Below are 23,759 nucleotides of genomic sequence, written 5' to 3'. Positions count from 1 at the left end.
TTTACTACAATTGCTCTATCCACCAGCCTTTCCGGTCCCCCAGAGTACCTTCTCCCGGAGCCAGGACCTTTCTGTAAGCCACCTCCCACCTCTGCCTGCCCTTCAGCTCCAGCACCATTTCCCGTCCTGTATTAAATGGTCTCAGCAGAACAAGGCTATTGTTCCTTAGAGCTCTTTTTTTTTCTTTTACAAAGATCATTATTTTATTTTATTTAGAAATAGTTTATTGTCAAGTTGGTTTCCATATATGAGCCTTAGAGCTCTTTTAAAAAGCACTTTAGTAACACAAAGAGAAAACTTACAGAATTAAAATATTTTAATTATAAAAGGCAAATGTCTCATGGCCTCACTAAAAGTTCAGCCCATGCCTTCAACTCCGTTTGTAAACCCTGTGAAGAACCTGAAATCTGAAAATATTTTAAATGTTTGTTTCCTAGAAAAGACACTGAAAAAAATCATATTTTTACTTAGTGAAAAATAACTGTTACATTGGCAAGTATCATTTCATAAATACTTTCTTCTTAAGGATGATATTTCTAAAATGTTTAATAGCTGTGATCATTGTGAGGAAATATGTAGTTTCAAAATGTTAAAGTTTTAAAACTAAAAGAACAGTAATCTAAAGAAAATTCAGGGGTAACCACTTATTTTAGAATGACTCAGATATATTGCGCAACAGAAATACTGAGTGATACAACAGTACTTACACATTTCAAATAAAATTTAAATGAGTGTTTGTCATGTGAGCTGAGAAGATTCATCTTAATCTGAGCCCATAACCAGGACCCGTTATCACCCTTTATCTGAAAAAAGAGAGGATTCTATGGATCACAAAGTGTTTCAAATTTATGAAATTTCATGGAAAAAACTAATTTATAAGCTATTATTGCATTATTAACTTCATGAGACACTGCATATAAAGTAAATATTAACCATCATTTTTCTAAAAAGTTTATCTGAAAGCTATTTTCCTCAGGAGCTGAAATGACTTAATTCTCTCATCTTTTACATGTGTCATTTGCCCTCTTGTTTGAACTCTACTTCGAGGGACACCCCTTCCTGAGTCAGTCGTACAGCTATACGATTTCAAATGAATGCCTACTGTTTAGCATTTGCCAAAGGAAGCCAACAGACTGACAATGTGGAAGCAGAGGACAAAGCAAAACCATAGCACAATTGCTGAATTCACCTCAAGGGAGCATTTGCCGCACCGGCAACAGGCATTCACAGCTAGAACGGACCTTTCAATAGAATAGCATGTTCTGCCAGAGAAATACCTGGCTTTAAACACTGCACAGACTAAAGGCGTTCACCAAATTAATGGATATAGATTTATGTGGCTAATATTTAACCAAAGCTATCTCAAATGTATATATTAGCAAACAATAGACAACAAAGTTTAAAATGTTTACTATGACAGAGGACACTTAAATTATGCAAAGGTCAGAAATATAAAAACTTGAACTATTCACACTTCAAACCCCAATGTAAGCAGAAAGTCCAACGAGCACTCAAAATCCTGTCACAAAGACCCAACACTAAAGGCATGAATATCACACAATTGTCCCTGGCCCCTGTCTTGGACACATTTACATTTGAAGACATCTGCTTATGTACTCTTCTGGGGCATAATTAGAAGCAGTCAAACCAATATCACTTAAGACACTGAAGAGGTCACGGAACTCTGTGCTGGGCTTTTGTGGATACGAAAGCAAGTTGTACTGAGCCTCTGAATCCAGAAATGCCTACATCATCTTCAGTTTCTTCTCAAGACCTGAGACTCTTTGTGAGTTTAACAACTTAGTTTGAAAACTATAGCTTTTAAAGAGCTCTAGTTGAAAGGTCAAAATAATATGCCAGTATTGCAGAGATGTGTTTTGATCATATGAAAAGTACATCAATGTAGAGTAATACCTCATTTCCTGATGTCAAGTAATACAAATATTACTATCATGTACAATTCTTTATTCATAATTCAATTTCAGCAAGGTCTCCTGAATTCATCCACCTTCCATCCAGTCCCCAAAGTCTTAGTTCAGACCCCAGCCATCGCTTTGAAGACTACTGTGTAATCACTAACAGGACTTCCCAGCGCCTCCAGCCCCAAGTGCTACAAAAATCCATTGGCTCTTCATAGCCCAAGGGACATGAGACTCTCCTACAAAGACCTTCACAACTGGATTACCTCATGTGTTTTTCTCAGTGCACTAACACTACAGCCACACAAAACTTCTAAGTTTTGCATAAACTTGCCATGTTCCTTCACTCCTCTGTGTCTTTGCACACTCTTCACATTGTTCTAAAGCCCCCTCCCCTTCTCCACCGAAAACCTGACACATTCAATATCCTTTCAATAGCTCAAATAAAGAACCTCCTTTGAAACCTGCCAAAAGTCTCCAATCGCTCCTTATTCTGTGTTCCCACACTTACTTACCTCTAACTTTAATATTGTATTTTGCTTTGCTATTTTCTTTCTATTACCCTCCCCCCCTTTCATCTTTGTATCTCAAGTGTCTACCACACACTGGTCAGAAGACACCTGTCTAAAGAGGGGAAAAGGAAAGAAACGGGAAATGGGAAGGAAAGAAGGGAGAAAGGAAAGGAGAAATGGTTGGATTCTGTGATAAAAGAAAACTATGGCAGAACTTTTATGATAAGGACATTAAAAGATTATATTTTTAAAGGCTAAGTGACTGCCTTGGAATTATAAATGAAGCATATTTAAATCTTAGAGAAATGATGCCAGTAATGAATTAATGTATTGTAAGAGTGGTGTGGTGTAGTGAGTGAGCCCTGCATGGGCCTGAGCAAGATAGGACTCTATTTGAATGCTAATGATGGCAACTAGCAGCTCTGTAGCTTTTTTTTTTTTTTTACTGTTTATTTATTTTTGAGAGAGAAAGATAGCGAGAGAGAAAGAGAGAGAAAGAGTGAGAGAGAGAACACGAGTAGGGGAGGGGCAGAGAAAGGAGACACAGGATCTGAAGCAGGCTCCAGGGTCTGAGCTGCCAGCACAGAGCCTGATGTAGGGCTCAAAGTCACAGACCTCAGGATCATGACCTGAGCTGAAGTCGGACACTTAACCGACTGAGCCAAGCAGCTCTGTATCTTTTTTCACCCATCCTTCCTTCATGTGTACAATGAATCAAACCACATAAAGTTGCTTTTTTCCTAAGAAAACAAAGTAAAACACTAGACAGATGCTGAATATGTGGTCAATAATATGATAGACCTTAACTGAGAACCACAGTTGCTAGGCTACCAACCAAAATCATAAACAGAAAATAATAAAGATATTTAACTCAATAGCTTAATTTTAACTTAATGGCTTATGACTAGCTATATAATTATAAAATTTATAACTGCTTGAAAGAAGGTCTTAAACAGAGAGTCTGTGGAAAATTACCATTTAAGATATTCCGGTTTTGCATTATGATTTCAACCAACAAAAAAACCCGAGGATGGTTAATTTCCTCATGGCTATTAAAAAGTTACGTGATTTCCATTAAGAAAAGAATTTCAAATCTGGCTCAATCACTGTATATTTTAAGAAAGCTTTATAAGCACTTTCATATAATCACTAGCTATATGCAAATTCTCTGGAGTAATAAAAATGGAAAAAATAAAAGAAAACCTTCCCTTTGAAACACAAGGTACTTGGTCTTGAACTTGTGAGGTGCATCCAACTTCAGTTCTGACCAGTGCTTGACTAGTGGTTTGCTGGCGGTTGGATGTATATTAGCATCATGCTCTGACAAGTGATGATCTCCTGATGGTGACATTCAGCTGTTGTCGATATTGTAAACATGTTCGCTCAATCTGTTTACATTCCCCTGAGCGGGCACCACTTTCCTACTGCCTGTGTTAATAGCAAGATAGAACTGCAATAACAAATGAATTTCATTTAGTCTACTACTAAAAGCCTTGGGAGTAACCATCTAAGGCTTAAAACCAATTTCCATGTAGCTTCAATTCCTTTTTACAAAAGAGAAGGAATTTCTATTACTAAAATCACTTTGAAAGTCATGGCATGTGCAAGTTTATTTTCCTAGTCATTTTTGGTTTGTTTTCCTAAAATAATTTGAATTTAATTACTTTTGTAAATAAACAAAATATATTGTTATAAATATATAAAAGTTTCTGTTCTATGACAATTTCACATGTGTTAAGAATAAATCTAGTTAGAGTAGGGTTGCCAGACTTAGCAAACAAAATTACTGGATGCTCATTTAAATCTGAGTTTCAAATAAACATGAATAATGTTTTGTAGATGTATATCCTAAATATTGCATGAGACATACTTATACTAAAAGATTACTTGTTGCTTATCTGAAATCCAAATTTAATTGCTTATCTTGTACTTTACATAAGAATTTTAAATTAGGGTACTTTAACAACTTGCATCTATAACTCAACAGATCAGTAAAATTCATGTCCAAAATTCACCAAAATGTTTCCTATGGGTGGCCTCTTAGGCTGTCTAGTTTTTGGTATTTTAGGGGGGTGGTGTAAGCAGAGGGCAGGTTGGTTACAAAGACCTGTTTTGAGAGTCTCCCATTTTTTCTTGATCAGTCTGATAAATAACGGCATTCTGACTTTTGCTCAACAGCACCTTAGCCCAGTAGCCAGCTCCTTTTTTTTTTTTAATCATTCATTGAAAAAAAATGACAGCTCTCAGAGATACTGGTTGTCTTAAATAAATAAATAAAAACAAAAAGCTTCTTCCTACTAATCTCATTTACAGTTCTTAAAAGTGAAACAAGATTTTGAATAAAGGGAAATGAATGAGTTGGATTGAATGTACTGGACTTCTTAAGATATTAATTAGGATAAAAGGCTAAAGGGCACAAAGTAAAGAAAACATGAGAGTTGTCTTGCAAATATTTGCTAAAGACCTAATAACATCCTGTCCTATTTTGCATTAGTGCCTCTTCCCTCCTTTAAGAAGCCATTCCCCTTGTAGTGGAACCCTATCCACTAGGCTCCTTCTTTTTTATTTTATTATTTAAAAAAAATTTTTAACATTTTTATTTATTATTGAGAGACCGAGCATGAGCATGGGAGGGGCAGAGAGAGGGGGAGACACAGAATCTGAAGGAGGCTCCAGGCTCTGAGCTAGCTGTCAGCACAGAACCTGATGAGGGGCTTGAACTCACAAACTGCGAGATCATGACCTGAGCCGAAGTCAGATGCTTAACTGACAGAGCCCGCCGGGCACCCCTATTATTAATTTTTAAACATGATCATTCTTTATATGGGGTTTTAACAATTTCACAATATAAATTCAAGTAATAAACCTGCTTGGAATCAACCAGATGTCCAAATAACATCCAAAGACAGGGTGGTGAAGATGGCAGTTTATTTGCTGCCCCAAAATGAAGACCTGCTTCGATTCAATTCCAGCATCGTCACTGGAACTCGTGGGTCAGATTCCTCCTTTGAAATCTCACGCGCCTCACTGCCTGCCTGGCTCCATCTTCCCTCTGAGTGGCTATCGGCTCCTACTCGCACTGTCCTAATGTCCCACCCAGTATGCAATTTTATAAACATTTACTAAAGCTATAGGCAAAGTGAACAGTTCATATTACCAAGTTGTTTGTAGTCTGGTAGTTTGGGCTGGTTACAAAAAAAGGAAATTTATAATACGGTAAATGTGCCAGGCTTCAAAGGTTGAGAAGCAGCTACTAGAGACATCAGTAAAGGCCCAATGAGACTGGGCTTGACAGTTAGAAACACTGAGGTTTGGATCAAAGCACCACCCATAATTGTTGAGTGGCTTTGGACATATTACTGAAACTTTCTGAACCTCATATATAATTATTTACCTTAGATATTTGTTGTCAGGTTGAAGAAATGAAAGATCATAGGGAAAATACTTTATAGAATGTTAGAAACGTTTATAAGCACTTAGGAAAAGACGGCAGCGTAACATAGTGAAGTTGTTACAGATATGTCGTACTGGACGGCCATGGCCTGAGTACAACAGATTCTCCATTTACTAGCTATGCAAACCCAGACAATCAGCCAATCTGTGCCTCATGTCCTCATCCATATTATGGAATTAACAGTATCTATCTCATTAGAATTGTGGAGACAAAATTGATGAATTCATATAAAACTCTTTGTGTAAAAAAATTCATGTAAACCTCTACAACATCTGGAAGCACCTGAGAAATGTTAACTACTTTATCATCATCATCTTTGTTATTATTATGATTTCAGTCCTCCATGTCACCTTTGCATCATAAGGTTCTTTCCAGCCTCTCATCACAATTCTCTGTGATTCATCCTGCCTCAAGTAGAGACCAAACTACTCGGTTCTTTGTCAACTTGCTTTACGGGCCTTCAAACAGCCTAATGGAATGCATACATGGTCTTCAAAATGGGTTCCTAAAAGTCTTTGAGCTTCCAGGAAATATGCTATCCCACCCTACCCAAACACACAATCCAGGAACCGCCCAGAGTGGTGGAGACAGGGGGAAGACTAGTCATTCTTAAATTGTTGTGTAAATGGGACATTATTCTAAAATTGTGGTTTTAAAAACGAATCCTGGTGATTTTTTTTAAGTTCAAAATACCTTCTTCATCCTTTAAAATATGAGTGTCATGTAAAGTAAGCCCTTGAGGTTATGTTTAAATTATTGTCCAAATGTCTTAATTGGCAAATTAAGATTCCAAACCCTTTTGCCATTCTCCTCACTGTATACCAAAGGGGAGACAAGTAAAGTAATGGGCATGTTTCCCTTCTCTGAGTGTAGTTTATTTTCTGCAGCATTTTCAGTTTTCCAATCAAGGACCCGAAGAATCCATGAAGCCAACAGTTATCCTCCAAGAAGCCAACTAATACATTAACACAGGTTGTTCCTGTGAAATTCAAAGCTTTAGTTCAGCTTCCCACTAAGATTCTGTTTTAATTGGCTTGGGATGGGATCCAGTCAAGCACTGGTGTGCGGGAGCGGACTCCTGAGAGCCAATTTGTGCTCATCTCTCCCCAACTCTGCATTCAGTGATACCACTTTGGTAGCCTGAAATCAACCATGCTGCAAGTATTTACCCCACGGACATCTTCAAATGCTACAAATCAGGACTTTTTTCCGCTCAGATATCCAGCATATCAGCACACCATTAAAATGTTTTTTGAAAGTTCCCTACAAGAAATTAATGCACGGTTAGCACTGAGTTCTACTGCAAAGAAAGGCATATATCCACTGAATTAATTCTTCCAGAATCTGAGATGTCTGCAATTCCATGTTAGCAGCCTCACTACCTGATGCCACTAACAAGCAATGTGTTATTGCTTCAAAAAAAAAAAAAAAAAAAGATGTATGTATATATATATGTATATGCTATAGTTTAAACTGACTCAAATTTTTAATGTTAAAAGAGAGTTGTCTAAGCCTGATTACAGATTTTAGAATCATAGATTTTATATGCTGAAGGGAATCTGAGAAGCCATCTAGTCCAACTCTTTCAGAATCAAAACAAAACAAAACAAACAACACAAAACAAAAGCCACAGAGATTATGGAAACCAAGACTCACTCTATCCACTAACCTCTGTAAAGGCAGTGCTGGGATTTTAATATCCGTCTGCTACTTCATCACCTGAATTTCCATATAGGTTTTTATGTTTGTTTTTTTTAAGGAAGAGAGAGAGAGAGAGAAATAGAGTTCTGTTATGTCTTCCTCATTCTAGTCCTAAGGAGCCTGTTTGGGTAGTAATAAGGCTCATGACACAAGAAAAAAAACCTCATTCTTTCAAATGAAAATGTCAATACATAGCCTGAGTGAAATAATTAAATAGCATACATATTTCCATACCTCATCATTTGAGTACAACAAATACTTGTGCTGAAATCATCTCTCATGGAAAGAACGCTTCCCTTCTCACAGGATGTTGAACAATTACCACAGATTAGAGTACTGCTATCACGGTTCCCTAAGCACGTAATCTTGTGCACTGATAAAAAAATAATAGTCCTGGTTGGTCATTTTACCCATAACAAAGAGAAGATATAAACACCATACCCATGCAAGAAGTAACAGATTTCTTTTCACTGTTCCACAGTATCCTAACATCCCCACAATGATAAGGAAACAGCAAACAGCAATCATGACTGGATGAACCACAGGAAAATAAGTCAAGATGACAGCCTCCTCTACCCTGAAAGAAGAACAATAATGTCATGTTATACATAAAATAGAACCAAAATGCACCCAAGACATAGTACAAGACACAACTGAGATTCGTGTTAATAATCTTTTAAATCATCATGCCTCAAAGCTGATGACTGTAGTGCTATTTTCAAAATCACTGCACTATCACTGACTTGATTGATTGTCTTATTTTTGTATGTTTTGCTTAGGTTTTTTTTATACAAGTGGTAGCACTTCTACCTTCACTCATTTAAAGTACATTATAAGATATGGCTCAGTCAATTAAGCATCTCAGGTCTTGATCTTAGGGTAGTGAGTTCAAGTCTCACACTGGGCTCTACAGTGGGCATGAAGCCTCCTTTAAAAAAAAATAAATGATAGGAGTCCCCAATAAGAAGTCAATCTACTATCAGCTCTGAAGCTGTAGCCTAAGGAAACCACACTGCCCCACTGCCGCTTCCTTGCTGAGAAGAATCTCCCTCCTCCCCTGATCTGGGATTTCGCGTGCAATACTCTCTCTGCCCGGCAAGTAATCTTTCACCAAAATGTGAAACACGGTTAAGTAAAAAGAAATTAGTCTATATTAAAAGAAAGAGGGAGGAAGATGATTTTTACTAGAAAACTTTTTTCTATGAAAAAAATCATTAACAAGAACCATACTAGTAAGAGTAATAATAATAACAAAAAATTAGCCATTACTGTTTACTAAGCTCTACTTTGTTTAGGGCTTTACAAAATGTATCTCAGTTAATCGTTCTGATATTTCAGATTGGTATATGTGACAGTTCCCATTCAGACATGAAGAAATGGAAGCTGGGAGAAGTTAAGTAACTTGCCTTTGGTGATGTTAGTGGATCACCCTTTTGAAATTTTAGAAGAAAATGGGAATGCTGAGTTTGGTTTTCCGTAGCTGAGGGATATGAAAGTAAGAAGGTGTTGGTAGTAATTTTCTTATAGAAAAGTAGTTATACTGTCCTTTTCGCACAAATGTGACACGGCTGACTCACTGTCCAGAGGACAGGCAACTGGTGTTAGCATACCCAGAGGTGTTCTCTAGGATATGTGGCATACTTTAATGACAATGCTAGAAGATTCAAGTGTCTGTAACAAAGGTTATTGATTGTGGAAGAGCACTACCGTCTAAACAGCTAAGGGCAAAGTTACTTAGCAACTTGGGTCTAAGAAAACCTGATGAAAGAAATCAATCATTAATTATAAAGCTTACCTTGTTTCTGCAGTTAAAGTCAGAACATTATTTAGGTAGTCCCTCATCCAAGCGGAAACTGCCAACACACTGATAGACATTAACTGGAAAGAAAAAAAATACAAATTGGTTACCAACATTCTCTGCAGGATTAATCATTTTAAAAATTAAGGATTTTTTTTTGTTATATAACCATTGTGCTTTTTCCCCAATTACCATCTAGAAATTTACTATTATGATAAATATCTGCCCCTTCATTTTGTAATCATGCCATAGCCCCTAAATAGAAGGTCACCAAATAGGCCACAGATAGCAAAGCTATTACATGGTTGATTCCAGGTTCAAGGCAGGAATTGAACAAGATGAAGAGGCCACAGAATGACTAAGTGATCAGATGTACAAGATAAGCCTAAAACACATCATCTGCAGTAGCAAGGAGGCAATGAAATCCATACGACTGATATTGCCAAGAAAGTCACAGAAGGGAACTTGAAAGGGCTTCCATTGGCTAAAGGTCAACAATTTGAGCATCAAAATAATAATAATAATAATAAATGCAATGCTTTGAAATATCACATGCTAAAATCTATGAATTCATATAATAATTAAAACTCCCTCGTCACCTTTGTAGGATGGTGGATACTCATTATTCAGAAAACTTGTAGGAATCCAATATTTATCCTACCTTTCTTATACAAAAGAAAGAACTGAAGACTTCATGAAAGTTTTATAGAAGAATTTCTGCTAATACATGCATAAAGCATAATAGAGCATCACTATTTAACCACACCCTCTGAAATAATGGATCTCTAGGCAAAGATCCTCAGTGACTGCCCAAATTATCAGGACAGTGGTTCTCAGTTGTATTTGTACGCCGACATCACTTAAGACTCTTAAAAAATTTACTGAGCCCAGAACCATCCCGGACAAATTCTTTAAAGTGGGGCAGAGGCATGAGAAATGTGTAAGGTTCCACAGATGTTCTAATATGTAGTCAGGACTGTGAACTTTGTAACGCGAAAGGCTAATTTCTAGAAAGGAGAGATAAGGTGGAAGTAAAAAATACCAGACCCCACTCCTTAGTTTTAATGTCACAAAGAAGACACAATGTCCCCCGAACAAGATACAATCAGAAGTACGCAGAGATGAAGTATTTTTTACCAACAAGTCAACCTGAATCTAATCAAGCCTCCAGCTCTATTTATTGGTTTATAGGAAATACAGGGAATATATTTAAACTTGTTAAATGCCACTACGGGGATGCAATCAGCAAAATCGAGAATATGAGAAATTTCACAGGACAAATGGTCTGATTGCTTCAATTAAAAAAACTGGCCAAGTGGAAAAGAAAGAAGAAAAGAGAAATTACTATAAATTAAAAGAAATTTAAGAGATTCCCCAAAGCAATATGTTGACCTGATCCTGATTCAAACAAAACAATCACAGAAAGACATTTATGAGATGACTGGGGATATTTTCACATGACTGGATATTTCAAAATATTAAGAAATTATTGTTTTAGATACGACAGTGGTATGAAGATTTTTTAAAGGATCCCTATCTTTTAGAGATACATGCTGAATGGTTAAATAAATAATCATGATGCATAAGATTTAGTTGGGAAGTGGAGGTTATGTTGACAATTGGATAATAGGTGATTAAGAATTAATTATACGGTGTTTCCCACTTTTGTATATGTTTTAAATTGCCCATAGTTTTATTTAAACAGCTATAAAGAACATGTTCAAAATGAGTCTTCCTGGGAAAAATTTTCAACTTTTTGAAAAGTTGAAGGTAACCCCTAACCCTCTCCTATTTAGATGGAAATATTTTCTAAAGGGTAGAGTTATATTTTTAAGCACAATATAGCGAAATTTGACTTAGTTTGATTTTTAATAATTTCTGGCATATTAATGAACATCAATTACCATTATGCATTATAGATTTAGCTTTAAATTCATTAAATAATGAATGTACAAGACAAGAATGAGTCTGTACTGACTGAGTCAAGCAGTGGCCATGCAAATGCTTTCTGGATAAAGGCTCCAAAGCAAACAGAATATGTAGAGTTCTATGACCTCTTGTACAGGGAAGTATGGCTACCTGCTTGGAAAATCAGGTAGTGAATTTGCTCATTTTTCATTCAGTGGCAAATTCTGACTCAACACCTGTTAATCTGCCTCACACTGTCTGTGCTAGATTTAGAGACCCCACAGTGAGTAAGAGATGCGAGATCCCAGCCTTTGTGAAGCTGCTTGTGGGACACGAAGAGTTAACAGTAAAGTAGATAATTACAGACTACAAAGCATATCATGAAGAACAGAAAAATGAAGTAATCTGTTCAACGTCCTACAGCTTCTAAGTGCCAAAACTGAGATTCAAATCCAGGCCATTGGTCTTTGGAGGTTTAGGCTTAGTCAGTAACTTCTTCCGAGTTTAGAAATGAACATATCGAGGCACCCAGCTGGCTCAGTCGGTTCAGCATCCAACTGGCTCAGGTCATGATCTCACGATTCTCAAGGTCTAGCCCCGTGTCAGGCTCTGTGCTGACAGCTCTGAGCCTGCTTCAGATTCTCTGTCTCTGTCTCTCTCTGTGTGTGTCCCCTCCTCACCGGTGCATGTGTGCATGTTGTGCACTCGACTCACGTGCGTGCTCTCTCTCTCTCTCTCTCAAAAATAAATAAATAAACATTAAAAAAATGAATGTGTCGATTTCCACAGTGAGGAGACTAGCCCACACAGCATGTAGGGATCTTTTTTTAAAAGGAGAGGGATAAGACTAAGTCTGAATGTCTTAACTATATCCTTTGGGGAATAGAATCTCAGGAGTCAATGGCGTAAAACAGATTACGAACCCTGGGGCCACAGTTCAGTGAAGAATAAGGCCAGTTATTACTATCCTCATTTTTGTTGGGAATAAAAACAGATTGTAAAAGTAAAAACTAATAAAAGTTACCCCGTGGGTCAGTCAGCCACAGTTTATTAATCATGCTTCTAGCTTCTGTGAATTTGATGCTTTAACATCTGTTCTATATGTTCAAGCCGGGCACACCTTGGTCTGAACAAACTGATAATGTGCCTGAGCCATCTTGCCTTGGCTGCCTGCCCTCCACCACCTTCAGAGGAGGTCTGCTCCCAGGTTCGCGCTTGTCATTTTCAAATACAAAACAACCAATCCAGACCCCACACCCCAACCACGTCTTGTATGGGTCTGTTTCACTCTGGCCCACTCTATACCTGCCGTAATCACAGCAAGGTCCAGGTGCCAGACGACCAGGGACACCCCTGTACTCCAGACGCTGCTGAAATTATTTATACTAGCCAATCCAGAACCTACTTACTTTGCCTTGCCCATTCCTTGTTGATGTAGCTACAACAAAAGTACCCCATCCCTCTTTCTCTCTGCCTTGTGATGGACCTCAGTGCTTACCCTTTGGCCCTCATGTTGAGACGTGTACTGTCTACCTCAGGATCTGTAAGTATAATAAACTATCTTTTCAACGGTAGTCATCTGATCTGTTGGCTTCTCCATAGCTAAATAATAACAGAACCTATTAAAACACTCAGGGCTAGCAGGGCACCATGGACCTTATATCTAAGGCTCCATATTCTCCCTCTATTTGACATGTATGTGGGCTTTTAAATACCTTGTAAGTTTCACAGGAGCCAGAAAATTCTATTAATGTTATAGTTTATTTTCTTCAAATCCTTGTACAATTACAAATAATTCTCTCCTCTCTTTATCATTATTTAAAGTAATTACTGATCTTGGTTTCTCTGTCTTCTAATTTCTTACAGTCTATTTAGCCAATGTTCAGTATCTTAGCTCTGAGACAGGTGTCAATAAATTATCAGATTCTTCATTTTGGTATAGTAATATTATCAGTGGTTGTCATTATACACATCTTCCATTTATAACAAAAAATGTATATATCTTTTAAGTGGCATATCCCAAAACATTTCTAGTAGGATAGAATTGGTTAAGTGGACAGGTTTTGAAGTAACTCTTACATTCAAAAAATATATATTGATCAACTGCTCTTGGCCAGGTCCTTTCTGATGTAGTAGAGATACATGGATGGGCCATACCAGGCATTATCTCTATTCTGTGGTGAAATTTAGTAAGAGAACACACCTTAATCAACCCATCAAAGACATAAATGTGTAGCTGTAAACTGTAATAAATTCATTCTGGGAAGAAATAATACTGGTTGCTATAAGAGTCTTATTTGTGGTACCTGACCTATTCCATGGAGTCAAAAAGACTTCTCTCAGAGAGCTGAGGTCTGAAGGATAATTACACATGTTCATTATGGAAAGAGCAGTTGAAAAGTACATTCCAGCCAGAAGGAAAAGCAAAGACCCTAGGATGGAAGGCTGCATGACATGTTCATGGAAGGGAAATTGCCATGTAGTAAGAATGGAAAGCCAAGCAGGGACCCGAATACACGGTCTTAGAGACCATTTAAGGCATATAGTCTTGGCCATGATGGCTATAAGAAGCCATTGAATCAAAAAGCCTTGGTTTATAATTCCACCTGTGCTCCTTTTTAGCTATATGACATTGGGTGTCATTGAATCTTTCCTAAGCCTGTTTCCTCACATAGAATCTGTAGGCTAGGAAGAGCGACTTCACAGAGGATTTATGCAATGAAAAGACAGACTAAGATTCTTACATATATTACCTACTACTGTCTCAAGTCACTTTTGACCTCAAGGCTTTCTCTTAATCTTTCTCAGTCAACTTAAGAGATAAGACAACTCCTAGATCAGTTCAGAATGGAACCTTCAGATATTTGAAGGTCTAGCACGTGGATGAGGAAGGAAGCTCTGTGATATAGCTACCTATTGGATTGCATGGCCATTCTCGATTTTGACATCTCTGAAACAGAACTCATTTCCATTCCTCTCGAAACCTGTGTGTCCCTCCCACTGTGTTTCCTATCTCAGTAAATGGTATAATCAACGCTTCAATCACATAAACTGGCAACTTGGCAGACAGCCTGGACCTCTCCCTCTTCCTCAGTCCTATATCTAATTATTTTCAAGTCCTACAGACTGTTCCGGCACCACGGCTGGTGAATTCCTCCCCGCTTCCCGCCACTTCTGGCTAGTTCAGGCCCTCAATCTCTTGCCAGGTAATTACACTCACCTTATAATGAACTCTCCGGCTCACAGAGTCCACCTCAAATTCACCCTTCAGTTAGCTTTAGGAAACACAGATTGAGTTCTTCTGCTTATACAGCTCCCACAGCTGCCCTGAGGGGGCCTTCCCAGCTCTTGTTTCCACTGCCCCCAACTCTCTCCTAGAGAGTCAAGTTTAAACTCTTCAGCAGGGCACAGAGGCCCTCTTCAGTCACCTTTAAGTGATCTCTTCAATCTGTTCCCTGCCTGCTCCTTCCCACACACATTCTGTACCCAGATACAAAAAGCTGCCTGTACTTCTCTGGCAATGCACCATGCAGCTCCCCCCAAGCCTCTGTGTCCTTGCCCATGCAGTTCCCCCTGCCTGGGATGCACCCTGCCCCAGCCTTCCCATCCTCACCAGCAGAGCAGCTCAACCTTACCCTTCGAGACCAGCTCAAATGGCTAGCATGTAAAGATGTTCTCCCAATTCCCTCCTTATCCCCGGGACAGACTTCACACAGCAATTATCTATTGTTTCCTATTTTCACCCACCCATCTTATTCCACAGAGCACTGCTTACAGCCCCATCACGCAGAAGAGTACCAGGCCCAGCAGTGAGACCTGACAGATATTAGATGAATAAATGAGAAAATGATTTAATTAAAGAGAGACGATTTCACCTTGCTAGATGAGCTAAGGAAAACTAAGAGATGCTTCAAGAAGAGCTAAGCTTTCTACCACTGGAAGTTTTCCAGTAGAGAGATGCTTGCTGAATTACAAGTTCAAAGATTTATATATCAGGTCAGAAGCCGGTTTAAGTGTTCTCAAGCATCCTTTAAACTACAAGCTTGTACTTGACTCTACTGTTCTTTTGCACAGTAGTTACCCAAGCATTGTAGTTGTGCCCAGAACATTAGTCAAAATAAATAATATCAACACAAAGCCCTATCTTACGGCAAACAAGCAACTCTGAGAATAAAACTGCTTTTTATTATGACATTATTTCCAGCTGCATTAAGTGTCTGGAAACAGTTTCATTCTCAAAGAGTGGTTTTACTCACTGGGGTTGAGAAAATCATAGCAGTAACAACATAGAGTGCATGGTGTAGCAAGAAACAAAGCTAAAAGGAGATGAGGTCACCTCAATACAAATCTTGATGCTATTAAATCTACAAGCACAAATAATGCAAGCAATTCAGGACCCTTTCCTAATAACAGCATTTTCTACTAGGTTTTCAAATGAAAATAAAATAATCCTTCAACTGTCATTCATGATGACTAAATTACCAGGGGCAGTATAATTATCATACATAACTAGGCATATACCTCCTTACATTTTCTCCAATATTGTGAAATATTGTTTGTAGTTGAAGAAAATGTTTAGAAAATAACCCAAATATTACTCTAAAGAAATATACTTAATCTACTACTTAGCAGGACATTTGCCACATTCTGTCTTGCAAAACATTTAGAAAATGCTAGCTCTCAACAAATACTTATACATATGAAATTTGCTGTTGTTGGAGATATATTCTGGTTTTGCTCAAATCTAATTATGTAAAAATAAGTATTGAATCAAGTTGTTTTCTCAATCAGAATTTTACGTGTATGCACATTCCCTAAACTTATTATGAAATGTATGATTTTGGTTTCCACCAAACAATAAGAGCATAGTCACAAAATAGACTTTCTAAGTCCTTCAACTGTCTGCCATCCATAATCTATAGTCTTATATAAAAGAACAGTTCAAGGCTGTTCAAAGCTGTTCAAGGCTGACAAATGTTTAAAACCATCTACCTTAACTTTACTTTTTATGTCAAATCTGGTAGCAAAGAGCAGAATGCAGAAGAGAGATGGGAAACTTAGTTACAGTTCTGTCTCTACAGAGAACTTGGACAAGTAATTCAAACTTCTGGAACCTTTGTTTGTTTATCCTGAAAATGGAGCATTGGACTAGGTGCATTTAAAATTCCCTTTGTCTTGGGGTGCTTGGGTTGCTCACTCGGTCGGTTAAGTGTCCAGCTTCAGCTCAGGTCATGATCTCATGGTTTGTGGGTTCAAGTTTCTGGTCAGGCCCTGTACTGTTAGCTCAGAGCCTGGAGTCTGCCACAGATTCTGTGTCTCCTGTCTCTCTGCCCCTCACCTGCTCGCACTCTGTCTCTCTCTCAAAAATAAATAAACACTAAAAAAATTTTTTTTAATTCCCTTTGGCTTAAAAAAAAAGGATTGAAATAGTTATTTCTTGAAACACAAAGTTAAATCAAGTCTTGATTATTTGGGGGCTGGCAGGCCAACGTCAGTACTGTTCTGGTCTGCTGCAGGGTCACGGTCGAAAGAGTCACCCAGGCCCCTCTCCCAAGGATGGTCCTTATGAACCATGCGATGGCTCATCTTTGCTCAGTTGGGGCCACACTGTATAAAAAACATGTGCCGGCTTTGACTCTGAGACTAAAGCTTATTTAAAGTTTATTTTTATTTATTTATGTATTTATTCTCTGAGAGAGAGAGACAGCGTGAGCAGGGGAGGGTCAGAAAGAGAGGGAGACGCAGAATCCAAAATGGGCTCCAGGCTCTGAGCTGGCAGTCAGCACAGAGCCCGACGCAGGGCTCGAACCCACGAACGCCAGATCATGACCTGAGCGGAAGTCAGACGCTTAACCGACTGAGCCAGCAAGGCGCCCCTAAAGTTTATTTTTAGAAACAACTAACATTTGTTGGGAGGCTCTCCCCTAGTCCTTAGAATTAAAGAAAACTTCAAGGACTTTCAGAGTATAAAGTTAGGGACCACGATTTAAAAAGTTGTATTTTTATATGACTACATAAATGCCACGTGAATACAAACGTCTACTTGCCAAGAATCTCTGTAAGGTCTGCCACGGGTCAAACACCTAAGGTTCAGTACATATGGCCAGGGAAAAGGAAACAGAACACTAACCTTCTGCTGTTTCATTTACCCGAAAGATATTCATTTCATATCCCAAAAGAATGAACTGGATTCCCTATCCACTTTTTAGGTTTTCTTTTATAAGCTTCTTTTCTTAGTTCATTAGAGTAGTTCCTCTCTATTGCTACTATCTTTAGTAATGGTAGGTGAAAAACAGTGGCTCTTATCTGCCAGTGAGAAATCGGATTTAAAAACTACAGATGGGAAATTATATTTTTAGAAAATAATAAGCAAACATATTTGATAAATGTTAAGTGCTCCCCAACTTCAAGAACTTCCAAAGACAACCATATTTATCCACAGTTGTAATAGCAGAAAATTATCATCTAAGAATGGCAAGCATTCATATCATAGAGCCACAGAAGTTGTCTTTAAAATGGAGGAAAGCTTTCATTTACTTAAATAATATGCCATTTAAATAGTAAAAGAGGGATAAAACTGAAGTGAAAATAGCTCATTTCCTTGCTCCTTTGTGGCCAGAATGTGAATCATGGTTTCAAAAGAGCTCTTGGGGCAGTTCACCCACGTGCACCGTGTCCCATGTGACCTCTCCTGTTACAAACCCACGACACTCATGACAAACCTCCAATATCTGTGTGTCGGCTCCCCTACAGCTGTACCAGGTCGCGCTTCTTCGGAACGTGGAAGAGCCAACTCGACAGAGGGCACATCGAGGTGACTGGTCCCACGGCAATGGAGAGAAGGCAGTGCGTTTGTGATCTTGAATTGTTTCCTCTTAGACATGTCTCTGCCTCACATTTAGAAAACTGCCCAGAATGTACTTTAACACACACACACAAAGCACTCTGTTTGATGTCCAACTCTCAGAACAGCAAAACAAAATTGTATAGGTCCTCAGTTAAGATTTTCGTTTTCTTTTCCCTAAAATTCTTTTGGGTAGAGAAGGAAAGATGGTAGCAATAGGGAAGGTGGAGGGGTGGGGGAACTATTAAAATGTCAAAAGAAGGGTAAAATGTTTTAGCTTTTGATCCCAGAGGTAAAGAGGGCAGGTTTCTTGCAAAACTAGGGGCAAGAATAATCCCCTCTCCATCCTCAGGGTGTGAAGTCTGATGTAAGAAGTTGGGCTCACGTGTTACACTTGTTTGTTCTGCTTCTAATTCCGGTAAGAACTGAACAGGGACTAAAGCCTTGCTCCTCAATACGTGGGACGTAGACCAACAACATCACAGAGGAGCTTTTTAGAAAAGCAGGCTTCCAGGCCCAAGCCCCTGCTGTACTGAATCAGAATCTGCATTCTAACAAGCTGCCAGGTGGTCCGTATGCACATGCAGGTGAGATGCACTGCTCTAGAGGACTTGGAATTAAGAGCCGGACAGCTTATCCCTTCCTGCTCAGGATGTTTACCTCTCCACTGCAAATAAATTCACCCCCATTTCCAGTCCTACAACTTCCATCACACTCGGGGAAGAAAAATTTTGAACTTGGAGTCCCTGTTCTGCCACTCACTAGCAAGTTATTGAACTTTTCCGAATAACCTCTCTTTCTCCAAAAAAGAAACAATTTTCCAAGGCCGTTATGAGAACTAGATGAGAGAGTAGTGCAAGAATGCCCAGGAATGCGCCCGGCACAAGGCTGAAAACTACGTCTGACTCAGTAAGAAAACACAGGATCTACAAACATTGTTTTAGCACTGAAAGAATAATGCCAATTCTCCCAAAGTTAGATATACAATGCATACAATTCCCAAAAGATACCAACAGATATTTTTAATTATATAAAATAAGCTTAAAGTCCATTGGGAAAAAGAAACCCTGACTAAAACAAGAAAGACAGGTGCTTTGAAAGAACAGAAGAATATGAAAGAATATATAAAATCTTAGTGAAAAACTCTTTTTAAAACAGTATATAAAAATTTTTTGGACTATTGTATAGTAATAGCATAAATGAAATCAATGAACAAACTGTAAGGCAAACCTAAATGGTAAATATGACATACTTAATGAATATGAATTATGAAATGAAATAATATATATGAAATATATACGTGTCTAAAGAAAATTATGCTCATGCTCAATTGGGAAAAGAGGAAATAAAAAACAAAGCAACAGTGAAATAACACTTTAAACCATTCAAACTGACAAAAATTTAAAAGTGCCCTAATACTAACAAGATGGCAATAAATATTTGTGTGCATAAAATGGGATGTATTGGTATTCTTCTTTCTAGAGGATAGATTCCTGGCGCAGGATTTCTGGGTCAAGGAACCAGTAACAATTGCTGCTATTACTGTTATTACCACCACAGGGGTTCCTTTGATTGAACACTCCACCTCCTGATAAGCTACTTGAGCATCATTACTGTAGTAACAGTGGTAACAAACACAAGTACTACTATCTAGTATTACTACTTCCACACAGCACAGGTAGGCCCCACTGTGTACATTAACTCCAATCCTCACAACAATGCTAGAAAGGAGGAACTATCATTCCTACTTCACAGGCTGGGAAGCTGGAGCACTAAATGTGACTAGCAAATGGAAGAAGAACTGTATAAAGATTAGTTCTTTTGTTGTTGTCTACATCACACATCCTCCCACGAAGCAATCCCACTCCTGCTACTTGAACCCGCATGAGAAAAAATCAACTTAACAAAAAAATATTGTGAATGTACATATAAATGTACGTGAATGAGTATATGGGGGCAGGTATGAGTAAATACATCTTTGTATGAAATATAAAAGAATACAGAGGGATCCATACCAGGCAGTTAACATGAATTATTTCGTTGGAGGGGAAGCTGGGCTGGAAAGGGGCTGGGGAAGGGCTGGAGAAAGGGGGAAGGGATCTCAATGAATAAATAAAACATGCACACAGAAAGTGAGAAGGTTGAGGTACAGGCTAACAGCAAAGACATGACATTTTACATTTGGTGGGGGGCAAGAAAGAGCCCTGGAGGAATTTAATGAACAGTTTTTTTAAGTAATTCATTACTTGGAATAGCAATATTTTGGTTAAATGATTGAGGTTTTTTCCACCCACATAATACAGATTATTAAAAAAATTTCCAAATCATTATTCTTTGGACAACAACAAAAGCCCTAGAAATTCCAAGACTGAGAACACAGTAATCATCCATGTAAAGGCACTTTCTGAGAGAGAGAAAGCAGAGTTCTGTTACTGGAACAGTCACCATCGGGCCATTTGAGTTCTGGCCAGTCACTAACCTACACTTCGTTTTCTCATTCACAAAGTAAGGAAGTTCAATCAAGTCATCTTTAAATTCCCTTTTAGTTATAAAAAGGTGATGACACTATAATTAAAAAGCATAAAGAAGTGAAAAACCAGTAAATTGAAGTGACAATTATTATACATTTGAAAAAAAAAACACAAAGTTCAAAATCTTAACAACCTTATAACTAAGTGGGTGATTTAATAATCCACTGAAGAAAATGTACATATTTAGAATTAAAAACTGCAATAAGATCAATTAGTGATTTTACATTTCCAAGCGGTGAATTGAACTATTCGATGATTTTTAACTTTCAGGTAGAGGAAATAAAATGTTGCCAGTTTAGATATCTTTTCAGATTACTCATGGAAGGAAGGCTTAATTTGTCACTTTAAAAGAGAGCCACCTATGGGGACTAGTTCAAGCCAAAGTGTCATCCTCTAGGGACCATATGTACTAGCCTTATGAAAGGAGGCTGGTCAATGCCAGCTAGTCAGCCAGATAAATAAATCACACATTAAAATTTCTAATAGAAAATTCTGAATATAAATGATTAATAAAATACAAAATTGGCAAAAAAAAAAACTTGCTTAAGGACGACAGCTTCTTGAAGCAACATTCAAAGTTTTAATTTTTATATTTTCCTCATAAATTTTATAAATAATAATGTGATTATTAATATCACTTAATGAAAATTTATGCCTGGGCACAAAGCATAGAAAATCACTAGCTCATACAGCATAAAGATTTCCATGAGCTTGTTAAATTTTATATATTTTATTTCCTTAAAAGGTTATGGGAATTTCCAAAAGCATACATAAAATTCCCTAAAACTTTGCCAACTTAGAAATAGTTACATGAAAACCACCTTTTCAGGGGATCTGTGGAATCTCCTAGAAAAATCTACCCAATCTTTCTATAGGGTATCTGTGCATGAATTCCTAAAAAAAAAAAAAACCAAAAAAAAAACACTGTACGACTGCTTTACCCCAACCAGATTTTATAGGCTAGGATGAGGTAACGCAACAATTTATGGCTTGGGCAGTTATCTGAAATTCCTGAAAACAAGCAGTTCCCTAAGTAGTGTGTCATAATTTTCTTATCTATAAGCACAAGCACGTGCATTTATTTATATCCCTAGATTAACTTCAAGTCTAATTTTACTGCCACCAGTATCCAGGCGTCGATTTCTCTTTTCTAATTACAAATGGCACTTCAGCTAGATCAAAGGCATTTTAAGGTCAAAGTGGACTTCTCTGAAAAATAGAGGGTGTGATCCTCTGTAATTAATTAATGTTTAGCCATGCCCTTTGGCGCATTAAGCGGTGGCTGGAGGAGACCGAGTCCAGCCGTCCCCACCTGTTGGTGCAGTGGAGCTGTTTGACTTACCCAAAAGAGCAGATTGAGGGCATAGAGAAGGCAACGCAGGCACTTCACGGAATCTTCTCTGGCCATTGTGAGCCCCGTATGGGAGAAGCCCCATCCTTTCACCACATCCTACTCTCTCCGGCAAAGTAGCTGAGGTCTGCAGGGGGCGGAGAGAACAGGGGACCTCTCATCACCGCGCTCCTCACCCCCCAGCCCATCCCGCCTCTGCAGCCCTCAGCTGGGTCCAGAGTCCGATCCGAAGCCTAGGTCATTCGAGACATCGCTTCATCGAAAATCAATTGTTAAGCTTGTAACTGTAACCCAAACTCCCCTAAAGTTCCAAACGGGCTTCAGATAACACCTGCTGAGAAGAGAAAAGATTGACTCCCGGATGAATGAAGGCACACAGTAAACTCCGGTTCTCAGGGGACGCTCGGCGGTGTCCTCCGCATTCTGATGAGACGCTCTTGAAAACGTCCCTCAGTCCACGCCCCTCCTGGGGAACAGCTCAGCTCGGAACTGTCCCGAAGGTTGGAAACCACACTACCCCCGGGAGACGTCACCGGCGCCGCCGGCTAGTCCGCGAGTGCGTGCGTCCCCCGCATTAGGACAGCTCCCGGGCCCCCCAATTCCGCACCCCTCCCCATCCCGCCACGCGAGTGTGAACGCGGGGCACTGGGGGAACGCGGCGCTGAGCTGGGATTCCGCCCCGCGCCTAGGGTTTCTCGGGGAGAACGTGAGAAATGGTGCNCAGTTGCTGGAAAGTCTCTGTTAAGCCACCTCCCAGCGCCGCTGTCCCTCCCAAGTCCTCGCCAAGTCCGGACGAGGCAGCGGCGGCAGCCAGGGCCAGCTGCACAAACTCTCAGCGCATGCTCCGGCCGCCGGCTGCCCGGGTTGGATCCGAGTGGGTGTTTCTTGTCCCTTCACCAGGCGTGAGCCCCCGAAGGGACGCCTCACCTCTAGGAGACCCGGTCCAGAAAGATACAAAACCGATGCACTTTGGGGAAGTCCGCGCAGTCAACCTCTTAAAATGGTGGTGCCCGAGAAGGGGAGGCTGGGTTATAACCATAGGGAAACAGGCTTTTATTATATGAAAATATTTGTGTTTGAGAAGGGGGGGCGAAGGAGTGGCCCAACCCAATTCCTGCAATGAGAAACTGGTTTTCACAACCTTTCTGGAACCACCTCCTGTGATTTGTCACTAACATGGTGCCCTATGATCCTTCTTACTGCTTTGTTGCCCTCTTGATTTAAAATCAGAAGTTCTTTCCCACTTCCACGGTGAACTGATACCATTTACGTAAGAGTAAACGTGTCCGGGTCTGATGTCCAGAATAGGAAGAAAAAACATTTTTAACTCTTTCACAAGTAACCCAAAGTTTCCAAAATTTTCTCCCAATAAGATTGTCTGAGTTTTAACTGGGTGACTTCTCTTGAATTGTGTGTAGAGTAGCAGGTCTTTAAATTTGTTTTTAAACTAGAACTTCAAGAAGTATTAAAGTAATAAGAGACTGTCTTTCCATTGTACCTTCCCTTTGGGAAATAAGAAGTTTTACACTTAAAGAAAATCACTCACTCATAGTCTCCATATAAGACATTGATGTTTTATGCCCCGTGATAGTTCACATCTCTATGATTACTTTTGTGCACATTGTGTGGCAAATAAAACTATACTAACAAATACAAGTTCCATGAAATACAGGCAACATCTTTGGGAAAACCTCATAATGTAAGTCCTCCTTAAATTTCTTTAGGAGAAAAAAAGAAATTT

The 23,759-nt window shown here is 38.9% G+C and overlaps 1 protein-coding gene across 1 annotated transcript in view; it reads right to left on the bottom strand.

Moving 5' to 3' along the window:
- The window catches only part of TSPAN12 (tetraspanin 12), a 63,702-nt gene extending 41,172 nt beyond the window's left edge, over positions 1–22,530 (bottom strand). The window contains exons 1-4 of the mRNA XM_077773248.1: positions 22,350–22,530; positions 22,010–22,145; positions 9,382–9,464; positions 8,028–8,163 (exon numbers count right to left, since the gene is read on the bottom strand). Of these exons, the coding sequence (XP_077629374.1) occupies positions 8,028–8,163; positions 9,382–9,464; positions 22,010–22,075 (285 nt within the window). The 5' untranslated portion in view covers positions 22,076–22,145; positions 22,350–22,530. The remainder of the gene's footprint in view (positions 1–8,027; positions 8,164–9,381; positions 9,465–22,009; positions 22,146–22,349) is intronic.
- Between the last annotated feature and the right edge of the window lie 1,229 nt (positions 22,531–23,759).

Source organism: Crocuta crocuta, unplaced genomic scaffold (genome assembly GCF_008692635.1).
Source record: "Crocuta crocuta isolate KB4526 unplaced genomic scaffold, BGI_CrCroc_1.0 scaffold16, whole genome shotgun sequence".
NCBI lineage: Eukaryota > Metazoa > Chordata > Mammalia > Carnivora > Hyaenidae > Crocuta > Crocuta crocuta.
This window is presented reverse-complemented; position numbering and strand designations above follow the sequence as displayed.